Genomic DNA, 20,782 nt, shown 5'->3' on the forward strand with positions numbered 1-20,782 from the left:
ATAAGAAGTAGTCTAAAGATAGGAGGTTTTAGGATGAATAATATAAGCAGTTCAGTGATGTCAGTGTCCTGGGGCCACTTCTCTCCATCCATCTTGAACCGATGAGTGCCGGTTCCAAACATCACGTCCTAAAATGGAGCAAAGTGCCTCTCCCCTACTCTCCCCTCCCCTCCCTTCCTCTCCCTCTCTATCCTCCTCTCTCTCCCCCCGCACCTTCCTCTCTCTCTGCTGAGAATAACATGTGCCCCAGAAGCCCCTAGCAGACCTTCCCTCGGGTCCCCCTAACCAGTAGTGGGTCATATGCCCATTCCTAAACTACTTTCTAGCCGAGGAGAAAGACTAGACCCAAGCATTTAGCTTCACTTGGATAACCTGATCCAAGTCAGGATTGTGTGAGGGAGAAGAGGGTTTTAGCTGTTGAGTGGGCAGTCAGCGGTGTCTAATGTAATTATTCTCACACAATAAGGTTGCCTTGAGAATTATATGAGAACTATTGAGGTCAAAGCATGTAGAAAGTATAGAATTAATGTTAGTATCCCCAAGAACTGAAACTGTTGGGTAATAAAATCTAAATTCAATAAATATATTTTGAGGGGCACCTGGGTGGCTCAGTGGGTTAAGCCTCTACCTTCAGCTCCAGGTCATGATCTCAGGGCCCTGGGATCCAGCCCTGCATCAGGCTCTCAGCTCAGCAGGGAACCTGCTTCCCCCCACTCTCTCTCTGCCTGCCTCTCTGCCTGCTTGTGATCTCTGTCAAATAAATAAATAAAATCTTTAAAAAATAAAATAAAATAAATATATTTTGAGTTTTTATAACATATACCTAGATTAAAAGTAATTTGTCATTTCAAGTTAACTTACTTGTATAAAGCAAGTAAAACATAAACATAGTTGTTCAAAAGAGGATATATAAACTATAACAAAGCTTTGAAAGTATAAATAGTCTTTTCTTTAAAAAAAAGTAAATCTGTACATAGATAAGTATAGAATTAAGAGAAAGTGATTTTTCCTGATATCAATGATTTATTTCAATCAAAAGAACATGTGGAGGGTCACCTGGGTGGCTTAGTTGGTTAAGCGTCTGCCTTCGGCTCAGGTCATGATCCCAGGGTCTTGGGATCGAGCCCTGTGTTGGGCTCCCTGCTCATGGGGAAGCCTTCTTCTCCCTCTCCCACTCTCCTTGCTTGTGTTCCCTCGTTCACTGTATCTCTCTCTGTGAAATAAATAAATAAAATCCCCAAAGAACATGTGATGATATGTAGTCAGTTTGGATGTACTAGTAATGTCACATAATTTAGCCAAAAGGGGTTTTGTCTTTGAGGTCTAGATGATCATGCACTGAGCATCTCAAGGGCAGGGATTTTATCTTCTTCACTGTAGGTGAGCAGTACTTGTTTCTTGAGTACATGCATGAATGAAAGAATAATGACACATCTGGTCTGGCCACCCTAAACATTTCATTTCAGCAAATAGAATTTGAGAACCAGTCAGTGCCAGGCCCTGTGCTAGGTGCAGAGACACAGAGCTGAAGACAGTCTCTTCCCTCTAGAATCTCACAGGTGAGCGAGGAGTAGGGTCAGAGCTGTGACAGAGGTAGGTGCAAAGTGCTGTAGGAGCAGTCATTCTGCTGTGGAACCTGGGAGCAGGGAGTGCATCACAGAGGAAGTGGTACTTGAGTTTGGCCTGAAAGTTGGGTACACATCCTCTAGCTAGGAGAATGGGGTAAGATCATTCTGGGTAGTCCGACAGATGCACAGAGGTGAGATCAAACCAGGTGCTTATGTTACCAATAATAGTCACAGCTTAAGAAATGAAATCCAAGGTTTAAGTCATTAGAGGAGAAGTCAGTGCCACATATGTGAGTTGTGGTATTAATGTTTAATGAGTATATCTGTATCTTCGAACTTTTCCATTATACTTTATAAACTTGATTCTTTTTTAACAAGTATATCAAAACTATGACATCATTTGTTATTTTTCCGATAGATGATGACTTATGAGTGGTATTTACCCAAGATGGCGAAGCATTTACCAGGTGTCAACTTTCCTGGAGACCGGTGGAATCCTGTGGAAGGAGTATTACCTAGTGGAATAGTCACGTTTAATCTTTATCATTTTCTTGAAATAAATAAACAGTAAGCATTCTTTTCATATAATAGCTTTTTTAAAATCTTAAGCTTTCCTAAAATTGTTTATGTAGCAGCTGTGCCTCATCCAAAAGACCAATTTTCTACACCTATTTTCCTGTCACCGGTGAGATTAGCTTTGTAATTAAATTGAATATCTGTGCATAAATGAGGCCAGGCAGAAATAAATGTTATTGTTCTGGGTAAAGGAAAAATAAAGACAGATTAACAAGAATAGCAAATAAGATCTTAGTACAATTCAGAGAAATTGGAGATGTGCCTGTCTACTTGAAATCATTGCAGGTGGATCGCAAGCAATTATAGGTTCCCCTGATCAACACCATGGCCCCCTTTTAAGTGTAAAGCAAATGTTTTCCAGGAATAATCACTATATAAAAATAGCCTAAGGATTTTTCTTTTCTTATAAAGGATAAGGCATTTTTGTAAATAAGAAAAACACCTACAGTTATGCTGGCTGAGATAACATAGGAGAATTGTGAATTCTATACTTAAGAATATAAAATTGTTCATAGTTAAGGTCAAGAATGAATAACTCCTTCAGTGGTACAGTGTTGAACATTTTTCCTAGCCACAAAGTGCTTGGGATTATCCAGGGTGTGAAGAAGACTTGTTGGGTAGTTTCTGTTCTCTTATCAAGGGAACTTGAGAAATTATCTCTAAATTCCCAAGTTAAATTATCCCTTACTAAGAATATGATACGTGATGTTCAGAGCCTGAGTTTACTGTGGCTCATGAAGCAGTAAGTAATTGGTATCAATGTGTTATGAGAATAATATTTAATTGTTCTATTTTGGAATGAAATACCAAGAGCCATTAACATCCATAAAGAGGAATTTTTCGGGATGAATTTTATTTACTGTGACCCCACAAACTTTTATTGAATCTGCTATGTTCCAGCTCATGTTAGGCGTTGGCAGTAAAGTGAGATGAGTTCCAGATTCAAAGAGACCACAGTCTAGTTGCATCTATACATGGGTATGCATGTAACTGTCAGTAATATAATGGGATACGCTCTACACCGGCCAGGCTTTGTGTTTACTGAATGGGTGGTTTAACTGGGAGATGGATGAAGAAGCAATTAATTCTGCCTGGTGGCATTCCTTCCGCATTTACTTAATAAGCACTGATTGGCCAAGATGCCCCAACAACTGTACAGGCTACGGACGCTTGGGCACGGCCCCTGCTCTTGCGGGCTTTCAGGGAGGGTTTCGGGCCGTGTGTGAGGTCTGAAGCAGATAAATTACACGGTCATCTGGGAAGCATGGTAGTGTTGGTATGGACAAAATGTTGGGGACTTAAAGACAAACTAGGAGTTTGCCAAGCAGGCGGGAGAAGGCTGATTCAAGGGAAGTGCTTGTGTAAAGTCCTGGAAAGGGCTGGCTGAGCTCTAGGGAAAGTGGGGGAGGCCCAATAAGTGTGGAGCACAGGGCTTAGACGGCTAGGTGAAGGGATGAGTGTAGAGGGAGGGTGGGGTCCAGGTGGTCAAGGGTGTTACCCCATAGCCATGGATGAGGCCTGGCCTTGTTATGGAAATGCTGTATGCTCCTTGGAAACTCTAAAAAATACAGACCGGTAAGTGTTAAGAGCAGTAACCTCTGTCTTTAAGACAGAGGTCATAGTCTTAACATCTTGGTAAACTTTTTGGAATTCGATTCAGTTTTACCATCAATTATGTTCACACAAACATGTACCATTCTCACACAGTCATAGTGTACTAGCTGGGATCAAATTTAGTTGACTGTTCAGTTTCTTTTCACCTGGTATCATGTCAGACACATTTCCCCATCATTTCTTGACTGTTTAATATTCTTAAATAGATGCATGATAACTTAACAAATATTCTGTTTTTGGACACTTTTGTTGTTTCTGGACTTTGGCTATTATAATGTAACACGGTGATGAACTTTCTGGGCCATCAATTTTTGTTAGTATTTTTGACTAACCAGGGCCTCATGATTAATGGTGCATATTGGTAACATTTTAAAATAAAATTTTTACTTTAAAAAGTAGCATTGTTCATTATAGAAGAAGAAATTATTTTTTAGGGGCGCCTGGGTGGCTCGGTTGGCTGGGCAGCTGCCTTCGGCTCAGGTCGTGATCCTGGAGTCCCAGGATCAGGTTCCGCATCGGGCTCCCAGCTCCATGGGTAGTCTGCTTCTTCCCTCTGACTTTCTCCTCTCTCATGCTCTTTCTCACTGTCTCTCTCTCAAATAAATGAATAAAATCTTTAAGAAAAAAAAATATTTTTTTAACTAGAAAAAACAGTTCTATCACTCAGAAATACAAATAAATCAAAAATGCATGTTTTCTGCAAAGTTGAAAGCATAATGCAGAAGAATCCTTTTTTAATAAATATCATAAAACCATTTTTTAAATTAATTTATTTATTTTCAGCATAATAGTATTCATTATTTTTTCACCACACCCAGTGCTCCATGCAATCCATAAAACCACTTTTAATGTTTTTTACACACTCTGAATAGGTACATGTACTATATTTTAATAATAGAGGAATGGAACTATTAGTAGATATTTAACATGGCCTAATTTTTTACTATGGTAAAATTATAGACTATATTAAATGACTGTGTGTATAGTTTTTCTTTGGAGGGGGTGGAAGTTTGAATTTTTAGGATAGATTCTCAGAAATGAAATTACTAAGTCAGAGGACATGAACAATCAAGAGGCACTTGATAGAGACTTTTTCCCCCAAGCATTGCGCCATCAGTATCATATGAAAGCTCTCTAAATGGGTACTTTTTACAAGGAAGGAAGCTAATATTAAAATTTACTATTTTATTTTATTTTAACATGCAGTAAAATTCTATCCTTTTTTTTTTTTTTTTTTGACGTAGAGTTCTATGAATTTCAACACGTGTGTACACTTGTGTAAACTCCCACAACAGAACAGAGCCATGACCTCAGAAATTCCCTTGTGCTGCTCCTGTGTGGTCACACTGTCCCCAAGGCCTTCACCCCCACCACCATTGGCCTGTTCTCCATTGCTGTCATTATACCTTTTCCAGAATGTCATGTAATGGATTCATGAAGTATAACCTTTGAACGCTGGCGTATCACACTGAGCATAATGCCTTTGACATCCATCCAAGTTGTGTGTACCAATAGTCTATTCTTTGTCATTGCTGAGTAGTGTTCCACTGTAGAAGTATATCACAGTGTCTTTATCCATTCACTTGTTGAAAGGCATTTGGGCTGTTTGCAGTTTGGGGATAAAGCTGCTATAAACATTCCTGGACAGGTTTGTGTGTGAATGTGGATGGGATTATTGGATTCTTTCTCTAACTATTGAGTTTTAAGAGTTCTTTATGTATTCTAGGTATAAATTCTTTGTCAAATAATATGATTCATATAGTTTGTAGCTTGACTTTTTATTCTCTTCGAGGTGTCTTTTGCAGATAAGAGTTTTTTATTTCAAAGAAATCCAATTATCATTTTTTTCTTTTACAGATTATACTTTTCTCTTTTTTTGGATCATGCTTTTTGGTGTTACATCTAAGAACTTGTTACCTAATGCTGGGTCACAAAGATTTTCTCATGTTTTCTTCTAGGAGTTTAATAGTTTTATTTTACATTTCAGATCAATGATCTACTTTGAGTGACTTTTCATAAGGGGGGGCAGGGGATTGAGACAGGTTTCTTGGGGGTTTTATATTGTTACTTCTTTTTGGCATATAAATGTCAGATTGTCCTCATATTTGCTGAAAACGCCATTGAATGGCATTTACATCTTCTCTGTTTTTACAAAAAAAGAATTCTTCTGGGTTTTTTGTTTTAATTTGATTAGTGTTTTCATAGTATTTTTTAATTTTTAATTATAAAATTAATTAATTTTTAATTATTTTTTGAGATTTTTACTGTGTCTTTTGGTAGATTTTTTTTAAGCAGTTGATCTTGGGAATCACGGTATATGTACTGAACTCTTCACAGTCTACTCAGGATTAATATTTTGCTACTTCAAGTGGAATATAGAAAATTTACTGCCATTTAAGTCCCTTTAACCTCCCCACTTTTGGTTGTGTTGTCATGTATCTTATATCAGACCCGTGATAATTTTTGTTTTTAACTGTCATATGTACATTTTCAAATTTAAGAGAAAAAATAGTCCAAGATATTTATGCAGCTATTTACCAGATATGTTGCCTTTCTTTTTATTCTGATTGTCCAGTTGCCCTTTTGTATTATTTCTCTTTCATCAGAAGATATTCCTGTAGCATTTCTTTTAGGACAAGATGGTTAACAGTGAACTCTCTTAGTTTTCCTTTACCTGAAAATGTCTTTACTTTTTCCTCATTTTTGAAGAATTCTGGATATGAAGTTCTGAGTTGTTAGTGGGGGTTTTTTTGGTTCCCCCCCTTCCCTCACCAGCATTTCAGAAATGTTATTTTGCATTCTTTTGACCTACATGGTTTCTATTTGGGAAATTCACAGTCATTCAAATTGTTGTTCTCTGTGCAATGTATTGTTTTTCTCTGGCTACTTTGAAGATTATTTGTCTTCAGTTTTTAGCGGTTTGATTATGGTCTGTTGGCATGGATTTGAGTCTAATCTGTTTGGGGTTCACTGAGCTTCTTCTGTAAGAAGGTGTCTCACAAAATTTGAGAGCTTTTTAGACATTCTTTCTTTACTTCCTATGCTTTACATTTTTTCTCTTCTCCATCTGGGACTCTGATGATATGAACATCAGACCACAGATACCTGAGACTGTACATTTTTTTTTTTTTTTTAGTCTTATTGCACTTGGTTTAAATTGTATTATTTCTCTTGATCTGTCTTCAAGTGCCCTACCTGCCAGTTCCCACTTTCTCTCTCTTTTTCTCTCTCTTTCTTATCCTCTCTCTCTCTCTCTCTCTCTCTCTCCAGACAACATTAAGCCCATCTGGTGAATTTTTAATTTACATCATTGTATTTTTCAGGTCTGTAATTTCCATTTGGTTCCATTTCATATCTTCTATTTCTTTGTTGAGATTTTCTGTTTTTCCATTCATTTCAAGAGTACTTCCCTTTCCTTGTTGGTGCACGCTTATAACAGGTGTTTTAAAGGCTTTGTCTGACGATTCTAATATCTGTGTCATCTTGGAAATGACATCTATTGATTGCATATTCCAACGTGAGTTGAGATTTTCCTGGTTCTTCGTATGCTAAATAATTTTGGGTTGTATCCTAGACATTTTGAATATTTGGGCCTTATTTAAATCCTAAAGAGAATGTTGATTTTGTTTGTTTAGCAGCAGGTAAATCTCGGGCTGCAAGTTCTGACCTGCCTTCTGAGGCCTATAGTTCCAGTGTTGGTTCTGTTTTCAATGCATTTGGAGCGCTATCTAAATCCGTCCCTGTGTATGCTGCCCATTACCCAGTCTGGGACCTGGGTAGCCATCTGACCAGTGGCTCATTTCTCAAAGTCTGTTAACAGATCCACACATACAGAGCTCAGAGATAAGCCAGGAGTTCATACACAACTTTATGGGATTGCTGTCTTGACCTCCCTCCTTTCTGTCTTGACCCTGGCCCTTCCCCCACCTTGAAGCCTTCTTTCCAGTTCTCTGGTCAGAAAACTGGGGCTTTAATTTCCCTCTTCTGCCATGCACTTTCTGTGACTGTCTATGTCTGGGACCAGGCTGCCAGAGAACACAGGGAGGTAAAGAGCAGTGAGGGTTTGCTCCCAGCTCTTGCAACCACAGCTCCTCTGATTAGAGAGACATGTTCCTTTCCCTCTAAATTTTGGGAACCAGAAGGGGAAAGATGGCAAACTCACCACAGGTTTGGTGGAACTTAGAATTCTAGTGTCTCCAAGTCCTCCCATTCCACACATTCTGTCCACGAAGTCTAGTGTGCAGTGGGAGGGATGGGGAGAGTGTGCTTACTCCGTCTTCCCCAGAACCAGAATTCTTCTCATGTTCGAACACTGTATTTTGTATCAGTTACCTCATTTAATCTTTAATAGCTCTGAAAGGGTTATACCCATTTCACAGATGAGGAGACTAGACACAGGTCGTGAAGTAATGTTCTCCAAATCACAAGGGTCATAAATGGTGGGAAAAAGCCTTAAAATCTATGCCAAAAGTATTTCATTTCAAAGTTCATGAAGTTTTTCCACTTTCAAGTACTTTCTTCTAATATGCTCCCCTACCCCTCACCATACTTAGTAATAGCTACTCAGGCATACACCATGAATTGGAATAGAGCTATAGAGTTATAGTGAGTTTGAACCAAGCTTATTTAAACCATTTCTATTCCTGATTTTTGCAGGATTCAAAGCTCCTCATACTTTATTCAGTTTAACTAATTTTATTCAGCAAATAATTATGAATTAGTTAAGCATTGTGTTATGTGTGACTCAGAGTTAATTTAGAGATAGAGAGCCTATCCTCAGGTGCTTCTGGGCTACTCGGGGAGATTTGTGAATGCAAACAATAGGTACAATACAGTAATGATAAAAGAGACAAAAAATAAAGGACAGTGGGAATTGAGGAAGGAGACATCTAAGTAGGGAAGTAAATGCAGCTGTATATTTCCACCTGTAAAATGAAAAAACAAAAAAAGGTGTCAAAGTGTCTGTTTACTGTGAGACGGGACCACAGAAATGGACACTAACAATGTTTGTCCCAACGTGATTTCTTATAATGTTATGAACAGATCAGTTTTATCGTTTATGTGTGTTAACTTACCCCAGCTCCCCCAGACAGCTTTTTTACACTAATGTAAATTCTAAACAGCCCATATGGGAAAGATTTAAATAAACCAGAATGTTTACACATGGTTTTAACCATGTGTAATGGTTAAGTGGTTTTTAACTATTAATGGTTTTTAATGGTTTAAGGAGTCAAAAATCACCCTTCATAAATTATATTTATTAACATTTAGAACTTTGAGTTAAAATGTATGTATATTTTTCTGTTTTCAATAGAAAAAAAACATTTGTTTGCATAGGAATTCATGAAGGTGACCCAACCTGGAAAAAAAACTATTCACTGTGGCCTTGGGGCTCTTGTGACAAATTAGTTCCTTTAGAGATTGTATTCAACCCTGAGGAGTGGATTAAACTTACAAGAAATATCTATAACTGGACCGAAGAATATGGAAGGTATGAATGGCAGCTGTGTTTTTCATCAGATCATAGCAGTTTTGTGTGCTTAAAAACCCTACTAAATATTGAGATGCCCATGCACTTTTTAAATTTTTTAAAATTAGTTCTTAATACTGTTATTTGCTGCCTATGCGAATCCTAATAGAGAACATGTATTTCTTGTCTTCATGTTTAAAGAACAGTAGGGAGATTGGAGGGCAAGGGGGGCTGTGGCTCCCCGACAATTTGGGGCACAGCGTCTTCCACTTCCAGCTCTCATGACGCCATATTGTCTGTCATCCTCTGTCTTGCACCCTCAAAATGGAAGACATCCATTTTGAGGAGTAGAGCTTTGCAAGATACTCTGTGTCCCGTGAGAGTTTGCACAATGCATGAACTTACTCTATTTGTTGTTCTTTAGGAATGGCATGTAACTTCTCTCTGGGAGAGATTGGCCCTTGATGAGTAACTTGTTCTTCACAGTTGTTCGTCATTAGCCTCGTTATGTTTTTTATGGAATGATCTGTCTTCCTATAAGCATCTCTACAGAACGGACTCTCTCCCATGGAAATTGAGTCACCCTCGATAGGAATGTGCCTCCCTTGCATATTTTTAAGTTATGAATTATTTAAAGATTTGATAACTATTGCTTATAATTCAGGAACAGGCAAGATGATATGAAAAATGCTACAAAGGGGTTTTGGATCCATTTATGAGCAATCAGACCACATTGCACCCACTGGAGATGGATAAGGAGGTCTCTATCAAAGCACTCAGTGACCATCATGAGGAAAAGTTAGAAAATAATCTATTCTGGGGCACCTGGCTGGTTCAGTCATTGGGGCATATGACTCTTGATCCCAAGGTTGTGAATTTGAGCCCCATGTTGGATATGGAACTCACTTTTTTAAAAAAAGAAAGAATATAAACTTTTCTGCAAACAGCTGGCCAAAGGACAAGTACCCAACACCACTTGTTATGTCCATTCCATCAAAAAAGACACATAATAAAAAAGTTTAATTAAGAGAAAGAAAAATTCAGCAGATGGTTTAGCAAGTGTCCAGTGAGCAGCATCCTGGCTCCAGCCAGCAATGATGGTAGCAAAGCCAGGAGTCCCTTCTCTCAGGCTTATCGCCCTGCTTCTCAGCTCTTTGGTTCTTGGCTGCATCCGTAGAGCGACCCAGGCCTCGCCCCGTCCCTGTTGCCCAGCTAGCACTTCTTAAGGAACAGCTGGCTCTTCCGTGCCTCCAGCCTCTTCCCGCTAATCCTTAGTCTGCTCCCATAGGGCTCTGGGGCTCATTATGCAGATTAAGAACACATTTACCAAATTTTCAAATTCCTAGCGATCAGATTTTTCTAGGAGAAGTTTATTATTTCCATCCCTATCAGTACTTCAAGATCCAACCTATTTTATTTGCCCTGTGAAATTATAAAACAAAGATTACATGTCCGTAGCAATAAATGCAGCCAGCAGAAAAATGTCACTGTTTTCTTGTAACTGCAGGTTTGATCCATCTTCTTGGGAATCTGTGGCCAATGAAGAGATGTGGCAAGCAAGGTGACTAGCCCACACTTACGTGTTTGCAGTCTGTTTGGGATTCAGTGGTGATAACAAAATAGCATTTGTGAGCATTTTGTTTGAGGCGTGGTGCTGATCGCTGTACGTTCATTATCTCATTTTGCCCTCATAACAACCTAGAAAGAGGTTGCTATTATCCCCATTTTACAAAAGGACAAACCAGGGTGGTAGGGTCGAGCCCTAGGTGGGGTTCCACCCTCAGTAGGGAATCTGGCTCTCTCCCTCTCCGTCTGCCCCTCCCCACCACTATCTCTCTCTCAGATAAGTAAACCTTTTAAGAAATAAATAAAATACTCAAGATATCTAACACTCACAGACTTTGGCCTAAATACAATATTAAAGTCCTCGGGGTCCCTGGGTGGCTCAGTGGTTAAGCCTCTGCCTTTGGCTTAGGTCATGGTCTCAGGGTCCTGGGATCAAGCCCTACATCGGGCTCTCTGCTCAGCGGGGAGCCTATTCCCCTTCTCTCTCCCTGCCTCTCTGCCTACTTGTGATCTCTGTCTGTCAAATAAATAAATAAAATCTTTTTTAAAAAGAATTTTTAAAAATATATTAAAAAAATAAAGTCCTCAGTGGAATACCGACAGGGATATGAAGTACATGGGAAGCATTCCTTCAGCAAAGGAAGGGGGCCCTGTCTGAGCCAGAGACTGTGCTTTGCACTGAGGATTGAGTTATGATATAAAGGATTTACATAAGTTTAAAGAGGTTTTTTTGTTTTTTTTTTTTTTAAGTCAAGAAATGGAGCTTCAAAATAGCAATTACAAAAATAGCCATACTGCGGTTTAGGCAGCAGTGTTTTTGGAAAAAGTTGGAAGAAGGTCTGTTTGCAAGTGATCAGCCTAGTTATAGGGACAAACACTTGCTCTGAAGAACTGATCAAAGATGCACCGTATGTTTGCACAATACTTCACTATGACTGAAGGTGGGAAAGCTGGGGAGGAAATCACATAAAAGAAGAAAGCAGGTCATGATCCAGGCAGGTATTGACTTCATGGGTTTGCCAAAGACAGTTTGGATGAGACACATGGTCCAAGAGTCTGACTGCCTTTGAAGAACGAATCACACATGGCATGGGCCCTTGCGATGGGCACTTCGGGGCCGGGCTGACGAACTCAGTGCCCCTGTGCCCCTCTTCCCAGCTGCTCTCCCGTGACAGTGATGTACATCTGGTGGAGAACCGATGTATAATCGTGATGAAGAATTTAAGCTTTTTCCTCAAAGCTTTGGCAAGCATTGTGAATGCCGCGTGTTGGCAGTGGGGAAAGAAGTTGTTGTTGGTTCTGAGTAAACGTCTGTGACTATGAGAGGAAAACGTATTCAGTAAAAGGTTTTGTATATTCTCTATCAGTGGGAAGTCAGACAGATGTAGCTTTAAATGTGAAACTTGACAACAGGGTTTTAATGAAGGTTCCTCTCCCTCCCCAAACCCTGACTCCCAGGATGAAAACACCTTTCTTCATCTTTAACCTGGCAGAAACTGCGAACATACCTTCGAGTGTGAAGGCTCAACTCTACACCCACGCGTACAACGTATGTTACACTTTTATATCCCTAAATATGTTTGGAGGGAAGGTGGTGGTGATTGGAATGGACAGTTTTTAGTAAAGTTTTTACTTTGTCATGTCTAGTTTTATTTGATTTGTAAAGCGGTATAAATGGAAAACTACTCGTGTATCACAAATAATGTCTAAAGTAAATGGTGCAGTTGGCTGATGATCCCCCATCCCCAAAGATGTCCGTGTCTTCATCTCTACAACCTGTGAATGGATGGATGGGCTTCCATGACCGAGGGGACTTTGTACATGTGATTAAGGATCTTGTGGTGGGAAGATGATCCTGGATTGTCCAGGTGGACACAGTGTAATCACATGGCCCTTCTAAGAAGGAGGCGAGAAGGTCTGAGGCAGAAAAGGAGAGGTGATAATACAAGTGGAGGGCGGACGGTAAGATTCGAAGGCACTGGGTGGCTGGCCTGGAAGGTGGAGGAAGGGGCCACAAGTCGGGGAGGGCAGGTAGCTTCTGGAAACTACCAAGGTCAAAGAAATAGATTCTAGAGCTTCGAGAAAGAACACAGCCCTGCTGGTTTTGGAGAAAACAACAACAACAACTTGATTTTATGTATTTTAACCACCAGAAGTGGAAGATAATACACACCTGTTGTTTCAGGCCACTGTGTTGGTGGTGATTTGTTACAACAGCAACAGGAAATACATAGGAAGAAATTGGAACAAGACCCAGCCCCCACCAGACAAGTTCTGACAGGTGGCCCTCCATGCAAGCATCCTGCCCCTCATGGCACTTGAAGCAATAGGTTTGTGGCTGATTGGGACTTCGTGAGAAAGATAAAGGGTTTTGGAGACTGGCTCTGTGCTGGGACTGTGGCCCCAGGAGGCCAAACTAGCCTTCGAGGATGGGGGTCCTTGCTGTGGGGAACAGGAGGACAGGACTTGCTGTTCCCCATTCTTAATGAGTCCCTGCTTTTCTGCGATTCATAGCCCTGGGCTCTTGAGACACCGTCAGAGACTGTCTCGGAGCCTACTGTCTAGCAAACAGATGTCCTGGCAAGGGCCAGTGAGACCCAAGCCCTGGAGCCATGTGTGTGAGCAACCGAGGTGTCTGTGCTACCTCCAGGCTGCTGTGAGGCTGCCCACCCGGCACCAGTTCGGTGCTCAGTCCAAATTGCACGGTGTCCCGTCAGCATGACTCGTTTGACTCCTAAATATTGTGATCATGGGCTCATTGTTTATTTCTGTCCTCATTTACTCACCGAGCTTTTCTTGAGCGCCTAGACTGTACCCAGTATGTGGCAAAGATAACCAAGCATTGTCCCCGCTACCCAAGAGGTAGCAGCCTACGGAGGGAGACAAAAGATGAAGTCCTCAGTTACATTCAGTCTTGCAAGGGACACGCAGGGTTTACAGAGGAGCTGTAGGGACAGCAAGCTGTACATGCGTCTCCAGTCCTGGAGAGAGGCTGGTGAGGAAGGGAGGGGAGCCTTCGGAGGAGACGTCCCTGGAGTGTCACCTTGAAAAGGTCAGAAGGAGCTGGCCAGACACATGGCAGGTCAGAGTCGTGAGAGGGTAGGTGAGGGAGGACAGTCCACAGGGACAGAGGCAGAACCCTCCGAGGCACCACCCAGGGACAGCAAGGGATGGATTATAGGAGATGACAAGCTTGAGTTCCATCTGGCAATAGCAAGGTCCAGGTTCAAGGCCAGCGCCACCGTTAATTGCCAACTCTAAGCTTACCTTTCCAGGCCTCGATTTCTTCTAAAAATAGAAGTGGGCTTTAAGCTTTATCAATTATCTCACGTGTCCTTCTGAGGCCATATCCTATTCATCTCTAATACCCTGTGATTGTGTGAAAAACAAGCAGTATTCAGTGAGGAGAAATCTGAGACTTACTGTTATTTCATATTCTTATCATTGACCCATCCCATGGTCAATGGCTAGGCCATTACTGAAGCTAATTCACAGATATATTTTCCCTCTGGGCCTGTAAACTTTACTCTTTTCAGTGGACACAAATCGGTAGGTCTCTTCTGTGTGTATGTCTCCAGATGTGTGACCTTGTTTGCAAGCCAAATAGGGTCAAATACGTGATGGGTCCACACAAATCCACCTCCTGGCACTGGTGGTTCAAGAACATTCTTCTAGGTGCAGGACATTTTTGTTGTTTTTTATAGTATTCCACTCAATAGCGTATACAGAACTTTAAGTTTGGGGGACCTAAAGTTCAGGAATAGTGGGGGAGCAGGAAATAGCCGTTATCTTTAGGAATACATTTGATAAATGGGTGTCCCCAGTAAATAGAATAGAGTCTGCCAAGATAAATGTCACAGTAACCCATAGAAGAGGAAATATAATTCCACGGGATGAGAAGTGACCAGCTTCTTAAGATACAGCACATGTGGCTTCATGAGCCACCCCAGATAAGTCAATGGTGTGTCAGTAACAGTGTTCTAGAAACGGGCAGTATGATTGTTCCATAGCTAGAGAATACATAACAGGGAACACACGACTGAGCCTCTTTTTCTCTTGAGCCACTGGAACAGTGCTCACTGAAGGGCTGGCCTCTGTTTTGAACTCCAGAACCTTGGTAGGTCTTTGAGCACTCGGGAAGGTAAAGAAGCTGCACAGTTCTGAGCTTGTGCTCTGTGCCGGCCAGTGTGCCGTGCGCTTCACATGCGTCCCTCCCTCTTCGAAGGGACGCTTGAGAAGAGAAACAACAGTAGAGTCAATAGACCATGAGGAAAGGTAGAGAAATACTGGATATCTGACCAAGAGAATGGAAGAGTGGGAGGCTAGCTTCATAGCTATGATGTCCATCCAAGTTCAAGGTGACTGTTTCCTTTGTTCTGGAGGGAAAGAAGCGAAGGGGAAAACTGCTTTAAAAGCCAGCTTAAAGACCAAAGCTTATTAAATACCAAAATGACACATCGAACATGAATTCTGAGATTTTTCCTGTGAATGCAATTTAAAAGTAGGTTAGGTAGGGATGCATTTATCTGCCCTGGAGTGGAATTTGGGGCAATAGCTAGTATATCGGGTCCCTTTCCACTGAATGACGTGATGGATACCATTCTAACAGCGGAAGCCCCTGTCCCTGGAGAAAGCATCATTCCTTGTTCCTCGTTCTGTGTGTTCACCGCATCTGTGGCCAACTTCGTGTTCCTGCAGATCCAGCTCCAACTTGCCAATCTCCCAGAAGGCTGTGGAATTTCCAAATAAGCAAGTCTAGTATTCCAATGTGCAGATTTGGATCTACTTTATTTGTTAAATTTTAATGTTTCTCCCTGGAAAACTCAATATCAAAGGTTCAAACTCTGTCCAAATTCCTATGATCTCCGATGTTGCAAAACAAAATTCCTGATTTCGGTGGGCAAAATTTTAACTGTCGAAATTGTAATTATAGGATGCCCTGAAGATTTTTGGTATCTCGCTCTAAGGATGTCTCTTAAATTCTCCTACACCCAGCCTATTCAATGATGGATTTGTTGGAGCTGGTTTATTGTTGCCATTGTTACTACTGTTGTTTCTAACAAGAGAGAAATTTATGTGAAAAAGAGGGTCAAAATTTAAATTCCTTCCAGTTCTTTTTCTATGCAGTTTTCTAAAGAAAGCTATTTTTTTTCTCCAACAGCTAAATTTAGAGTTTCAACCTTTCTGCCTGTTGAGTAAATAGCTTTTCATGAATTAGAGCTAAATCCCTTTCCCAGAACATCTTTCTGGAGGAAGAGCATTTTGTCCTGACACAGTGCGTCTTGGGTTCCCTCTGCAACATCCGAAAAACCCCAGAAGCAGTTTCAGATGAAGCACATTTGCCTCCTGCCACCGTAATAATTACAGTCACATTCTTGCATTTTCTGCATGGCCTGGCAATGATTCGATTTTTACTATAGGCTGCTTGGATTTTTCCTCTTGTATGATTAATTCCTCTGTGTTTTCTGTGTTTTGAAAAAAAGTCAAGGGATAACAATGGCAAACCAACGTCTTTGCTGTTTTTCAGCTTTATAAGGAGATCGTCTCTTTACAAAAGGAACACCCAGTGAATTGGCACAAGAACTATGCCATCGCCTGTGAGCGGATGTTACGTCTTCAGGAAAGAGGTGTAGACCCCGAAGTCTTGTTATCGGAAACCATCAGACACTTTCGTCTCTACACCCAGAAAGCGCAGAATGATCCACAGCTGCCTGATCTTTTCGTTGCTCTAAAGCACCTAAGAAAAGAACTGCAAAGTCTGAGAAATAGGAAAAATGTCTAAGGCAGCAGGATGTGAAAAAGTTGCTCATCGTTCAGCTTCCGGAATTCCAAAGTCCAAACGTTTTTCCTCTAAGAAAAAAAAAACTAAAAAATTTTTTTACAAATTCAAGACAGTCATCTCCCAGATCTGGTACAACAATCCTGTTTCGTTGGGTGTTTAAATGATTGTGATGTGCTATGTATGCAAATTCTGTGTACCCTGTGTCAATTAGCATATCAGTGAGAATCTTCCTGAAAACCTTCCTACTTCCTCAGTCTCTCACCTAATGACTTTGCTTGATTAGATGCTAGAAGAGAATGGGCTATTTTCACTTACTTTAAATATCGATTGTGAGTCTTTTATTGGGATCAGTGTTGAAAATTGCTTATTGATTATTGGGATCAATTTTGAAGATTAAATTCATAAAATAGTAATACCAGACCAAAGACACATTTTTTGTTTCCCAAAAGCGATTTTTTTTTTAAAGAGCTAACTTTGCTCTGCTTCAAGTTAAAAATCCTTTTTTTTTTCCTGAGTAGCTATGGTTGTTACATAATCTCACACTTCAAGCTAAACACCAACCCAGTGAACATTCTGAAAAAAGTTGGGAGTTTTATTGTCTTTGACAATTCTCTGAAATGATTAAAAAATAAAGCTAATTTGTTTGCTTTCTTTCGGTTGCATAAAGTGGCAAATAAAAAGGATTTTGTATTTCCTTAGTTAATTTTATATTTATGTTTTACTTCTGTTTGGGCTCGTAAATCCGGGCCCAATAATTAGTAGGCTCCTGCTGCCAAAATGCAAAAAAAAAAAAAAAGAGAGAGAAAAAAGGCGGGGATCGGAGGGGGGCAGGGGGATGGGGAAGTGGTTCAATAAATTCATTTCTGTTACAAGCATCTTTTATACATATTACTAAAGAGAACATAGTAAGAAATGCAAATAATAGTTCTTTATTTTATTATGACAGTTAATTAATAGCAACCTGTTTTAATGAATAAAGTCACTCCGAGTCCTTCAGCATTTCCTAAGTAGAGGCCAGAATCTGTAGGGATTCTTTTCCCCCCAATTGTATAGCTCCTAGACTCCAAGCGCTATATAGGCCCCTGTATAGAAATGCTCACTAATGAAGAGGGAGGGCTAGAAGCTTGTCTGCATTCAAAGATCACTGGTGAGTCATTCAGCAAGAAAAGGCCCCTTACCAGGAATAGTCACAGTTCCGTGGCATTGTACTAGCAAAAGGGTCTGATCAAAGGTCTCCCGTGGAGCTTGCATGGTTCCCTTTCATACTACGACCATAATTAAAACCACTAATTCTCTTTTAAAATGCTGCAGGATGCCATGTAGGCATCTGTCTGGAGTGTCCTTTGTGATGTCATAAGCTGTTAAGGACCAGTGCCGAGGGCTTTTGAGTGAAATGCCAGTCATGAAGGTGCTTCAAGACAAGGGTGCCTCTCAAAGCTTGACAGGGCCTTGACTGCACAATTCGAGCTGAATTTGCCCCTTGTCAGCTGCCAGTAAATAAATCTCAAAGGGGGAAAAGCTGAAGTTTCATTACCTGATCCATGGGGCTTTGTTGGTTTTGGCATCACACGGGGGAAGCTCTTGCCCCTCCATTCTCTGGATTTGAAGATGTCCATTGGAGCCTGCAGTGCCTGGACAGGGTTCAGAGCGGAACCTTTTGAAGAGTGTCAATAGTTGTAACAGTTCAGCTGTTAGGAAGACAAATAAATGGAGGAGCTCATTAATCCGCTTTTGGCTCTCGGTGCCTTTTGCCCTTTTATCACAGCCTTATTAGGCTCCTACTCATCTTGAACCAGAAAAAAATGAATTGGAGTTGTTGAGTACTAATTGGCAAAGACTTTTCATCATGGGCCAAGAACTTTCACTGACTTGAAAGTAACTTCTCCACAGGGAAGGACCAAAAACCTGGTTTACCTTAAAACAAAAACCTGTTGGATGCGGCGTGGTGGAAAAAATGGACAGAAGCCCTGAGAAATCGTCTAAGTTTATCCGTTTGAAAGAAATCATGTGCGATTCGGATTTCCACTTTTCTTCAAGAGGAAAAGTACAATCAAATTCAAATGAACTTTCCCCGGCCCAGGCATTGTTTTTCTCGGTTCAGGAAAGAGATGGCGGGCACCGGTGAGGCGAGGGAGTATCTGGAGATCCGTGGGCATCTGTCCACACGTGGCGTCGGAAGGACCTCACGGAAAGCAACATTGCCTGTTGGTGGCCTTAAGGATGGCAAATGGTGGCCTCTTTCTGAGGATATCTGCCTAGTACGTCTGTGTCTCTGCAGAGGTGCTCCGGACGTCCGTCAGGATGGACGTCTGGTTCCGACTGTGGTCATATGGTGCATAGATTGTTCTGCCCGGTATTTTGTGTGGCAGTGGCTTTGGACCGCTCTCTCTTGAAGAAAGCAATGATATCTATGTGATGGCCCAAAGTAGATAGGGTCATAATTATTCAAATTGCTAAAAACCCTCAGCACCTGCAAAAAACAAAAAGCTGAGCTGAGACTTGGGCCCATCGGGCTTGTTCCCAGATCAGCTCTTCTGAAGCATTCTCTCCCTTCTCTTGTGCGCGGTTAAACAAGTTGCTTTCTATTTCTTGCTCTTCCTTTTCCTTGGCTGGTGCACAAGCACCACAAGACCTGACAGAAGGGGTCTCCTTTAGTCTCAACCCCCCCCCCCACCATGGAAGAGCATGCGAAGAAGGTGACTTCTCATGCAGGATTTGGCCAGGATTCTCCTAGCAATGTCCCCAGAGTGCCACGAGTTGGCAGGACGACAGGAACCCCACAAGGCCAACTTCTGCCTGGACTTTGGCCTGAGAGGCCTTCATGTGCCATTCTTAAGGCCATCAGTAGGCAATCTTGCTTTCTGTGGGAGCCAGCAAAATCGCCTGCCTCTCCTGGCGCTGCGGTGCCCTCCTGCCCGGCCCCGAGGCTGGCGCCCGGCCGAGGGTATGCAGGGCAGGACACAGTGGCTCTGTGCCCTCTAACCGCCCCCACCCCCAGCCCCATGCCCACTGATGAAAGCTGGGCTCCCTTCTTATTGTTGAATCCTCTTTTCTTAGTGTATTTCAGAGGCCCCATTCTTTTAAAAAAAAAAAAATGCTTTTGTCTTATGACCCATAATAAAGCCAAAATAGAAGGGCATCAATTTCTAGTGTACTTTCTTGAGATCGTCTAATAGACAGTGTGAAGTGTTATCTCTGTCCATCTTCCTAGTATTTCCTAATGATAGAACCATTGTTTCCTTAGCCTTTGTGATATCTAAATAAAGCCCATTTTGATTGAGTGTTACAATGATTTTTTGATACCCAGCTGATTTCTTCAAGTCATCAGGCTAGGACCTATGAAGACTGGTTTTTTAATTTATATTTTAAAAGTTAAACAATAGTTAATCATAGTTCCCATCAGTATCCCTTGGAATTTAGAAATGTTAATACATTTAGTATTCAGAAAGAAGAGTTTTAATACCAAAGGTTAAAGAAAAAATGGATCCTGTTACAGCAAATCCTTTTACTCTGTTTTAATGCTAGTATATTTTGTAAATGCACCAACATAGAGTATTACTTGTCTTCTCAGTGGCTCCAAGTCCTGTGGTTAGGTGAAGAAAAGAAATTGCAGCCCAGGAAAAGATTCACACTGCTTTATTCATCCTCCTATTTTGTTGTGGATGCAGAATCATTCTAGAGCTTATACTCACAAACAAATAAGGAACGTTTCCAGGGATTCTGGGAACATCTAAAGGCCAAGATCTTGGCACAGTGTTACCGAGCAAACAGGGAGCTACAGCTTTAGCAGCGATCATATTCGATGAAGACGTCATTGTCAGTACCCTCGAAAGGTCTGTTTGATTTGGATCAGCATAGGACAGTGCAAAAAAAGCCTCAGGAATAACACAATGTGCTTACCTGGATATAGGAAAGCAAACTAATAGGAATATATCTTGAGAAAGGGATTTTTCTAAAAAAAATTCTGATTTGCTCTTCAACACTGTAATGTACATCTGGTAGAAAGGGTATATACAGAAAGGTTAGCTTAGGTCATAGTGCAAAAAGAAAAAAGTTGGGGGTGGAGAGGTGCGTAGAGGTTCCCAAACTATAGATAATAAAAATAATAAAAAATAAAAAAATAATTGCGGAATACCACAGTTATTGACCTATAAATGGAAATTTCTGGATCTTTTCCTCAGATCCCAGGTGTTACTGGTTAGGGTT

General features: G+C 41.0%; 1 protein-coding gene across 2 annotated transcripts in view; it reads left to right on the forward strand.

Annotated features, from left to right (window-relative positions):
* The window catches only part of TMEM260 (transmembrane protein 260), a 68,223-nt gene extending 50,949 nt beyond the window's left edge, over positions 1 to 17,274 (forward strand). For both annotated transcript variants that reach the window (XM_059182175.1, XM_059182176.1), the window contains 5 exons: positions 1,987 to 2,135; positions 9,073 to 9,249; positions 10,736 to 10,789; positions 12,253 to 12,343; positions 16,322 to 17,274. In XM_059182175.1, the coding sequence (XP_059038158.1) occupies positions 1,987 to 2,135; positions 9,073 to 9,249; positions 10,736 to 10,789; positions 12,253 to 12,343; positions 16,322 to 16,576 (726 nt within the window). In that variant the 3' untranslated portion in view covers positions 16,577 to 17,274. The remainder of the gene's footprint in view (positions 1 to 1,986; positions 2,136 to 9,072; positions 9,250 to 10,735; positions 10,790 to 12,252; positions 12,344 to 16,321) is intronic.
* The last annotated feature ends 3,508 nt before the right edge of the window (positions 17,275 to 20,782 follow it).

This window comes from Mustela lutreola, chromosome 7, assembly GCF_030435805.1.
Source record: "Mustela lutreola isolate mMusLut2 chromosome 7, mMusLut2.pri, whole genome shotgun sequence".
Taxonomy (NCBI): Eukaryota; Metazoa; Chordata; class Mammalia; order Carnivora; family Mustelidae; genus Mustela; species Mustela lutreola.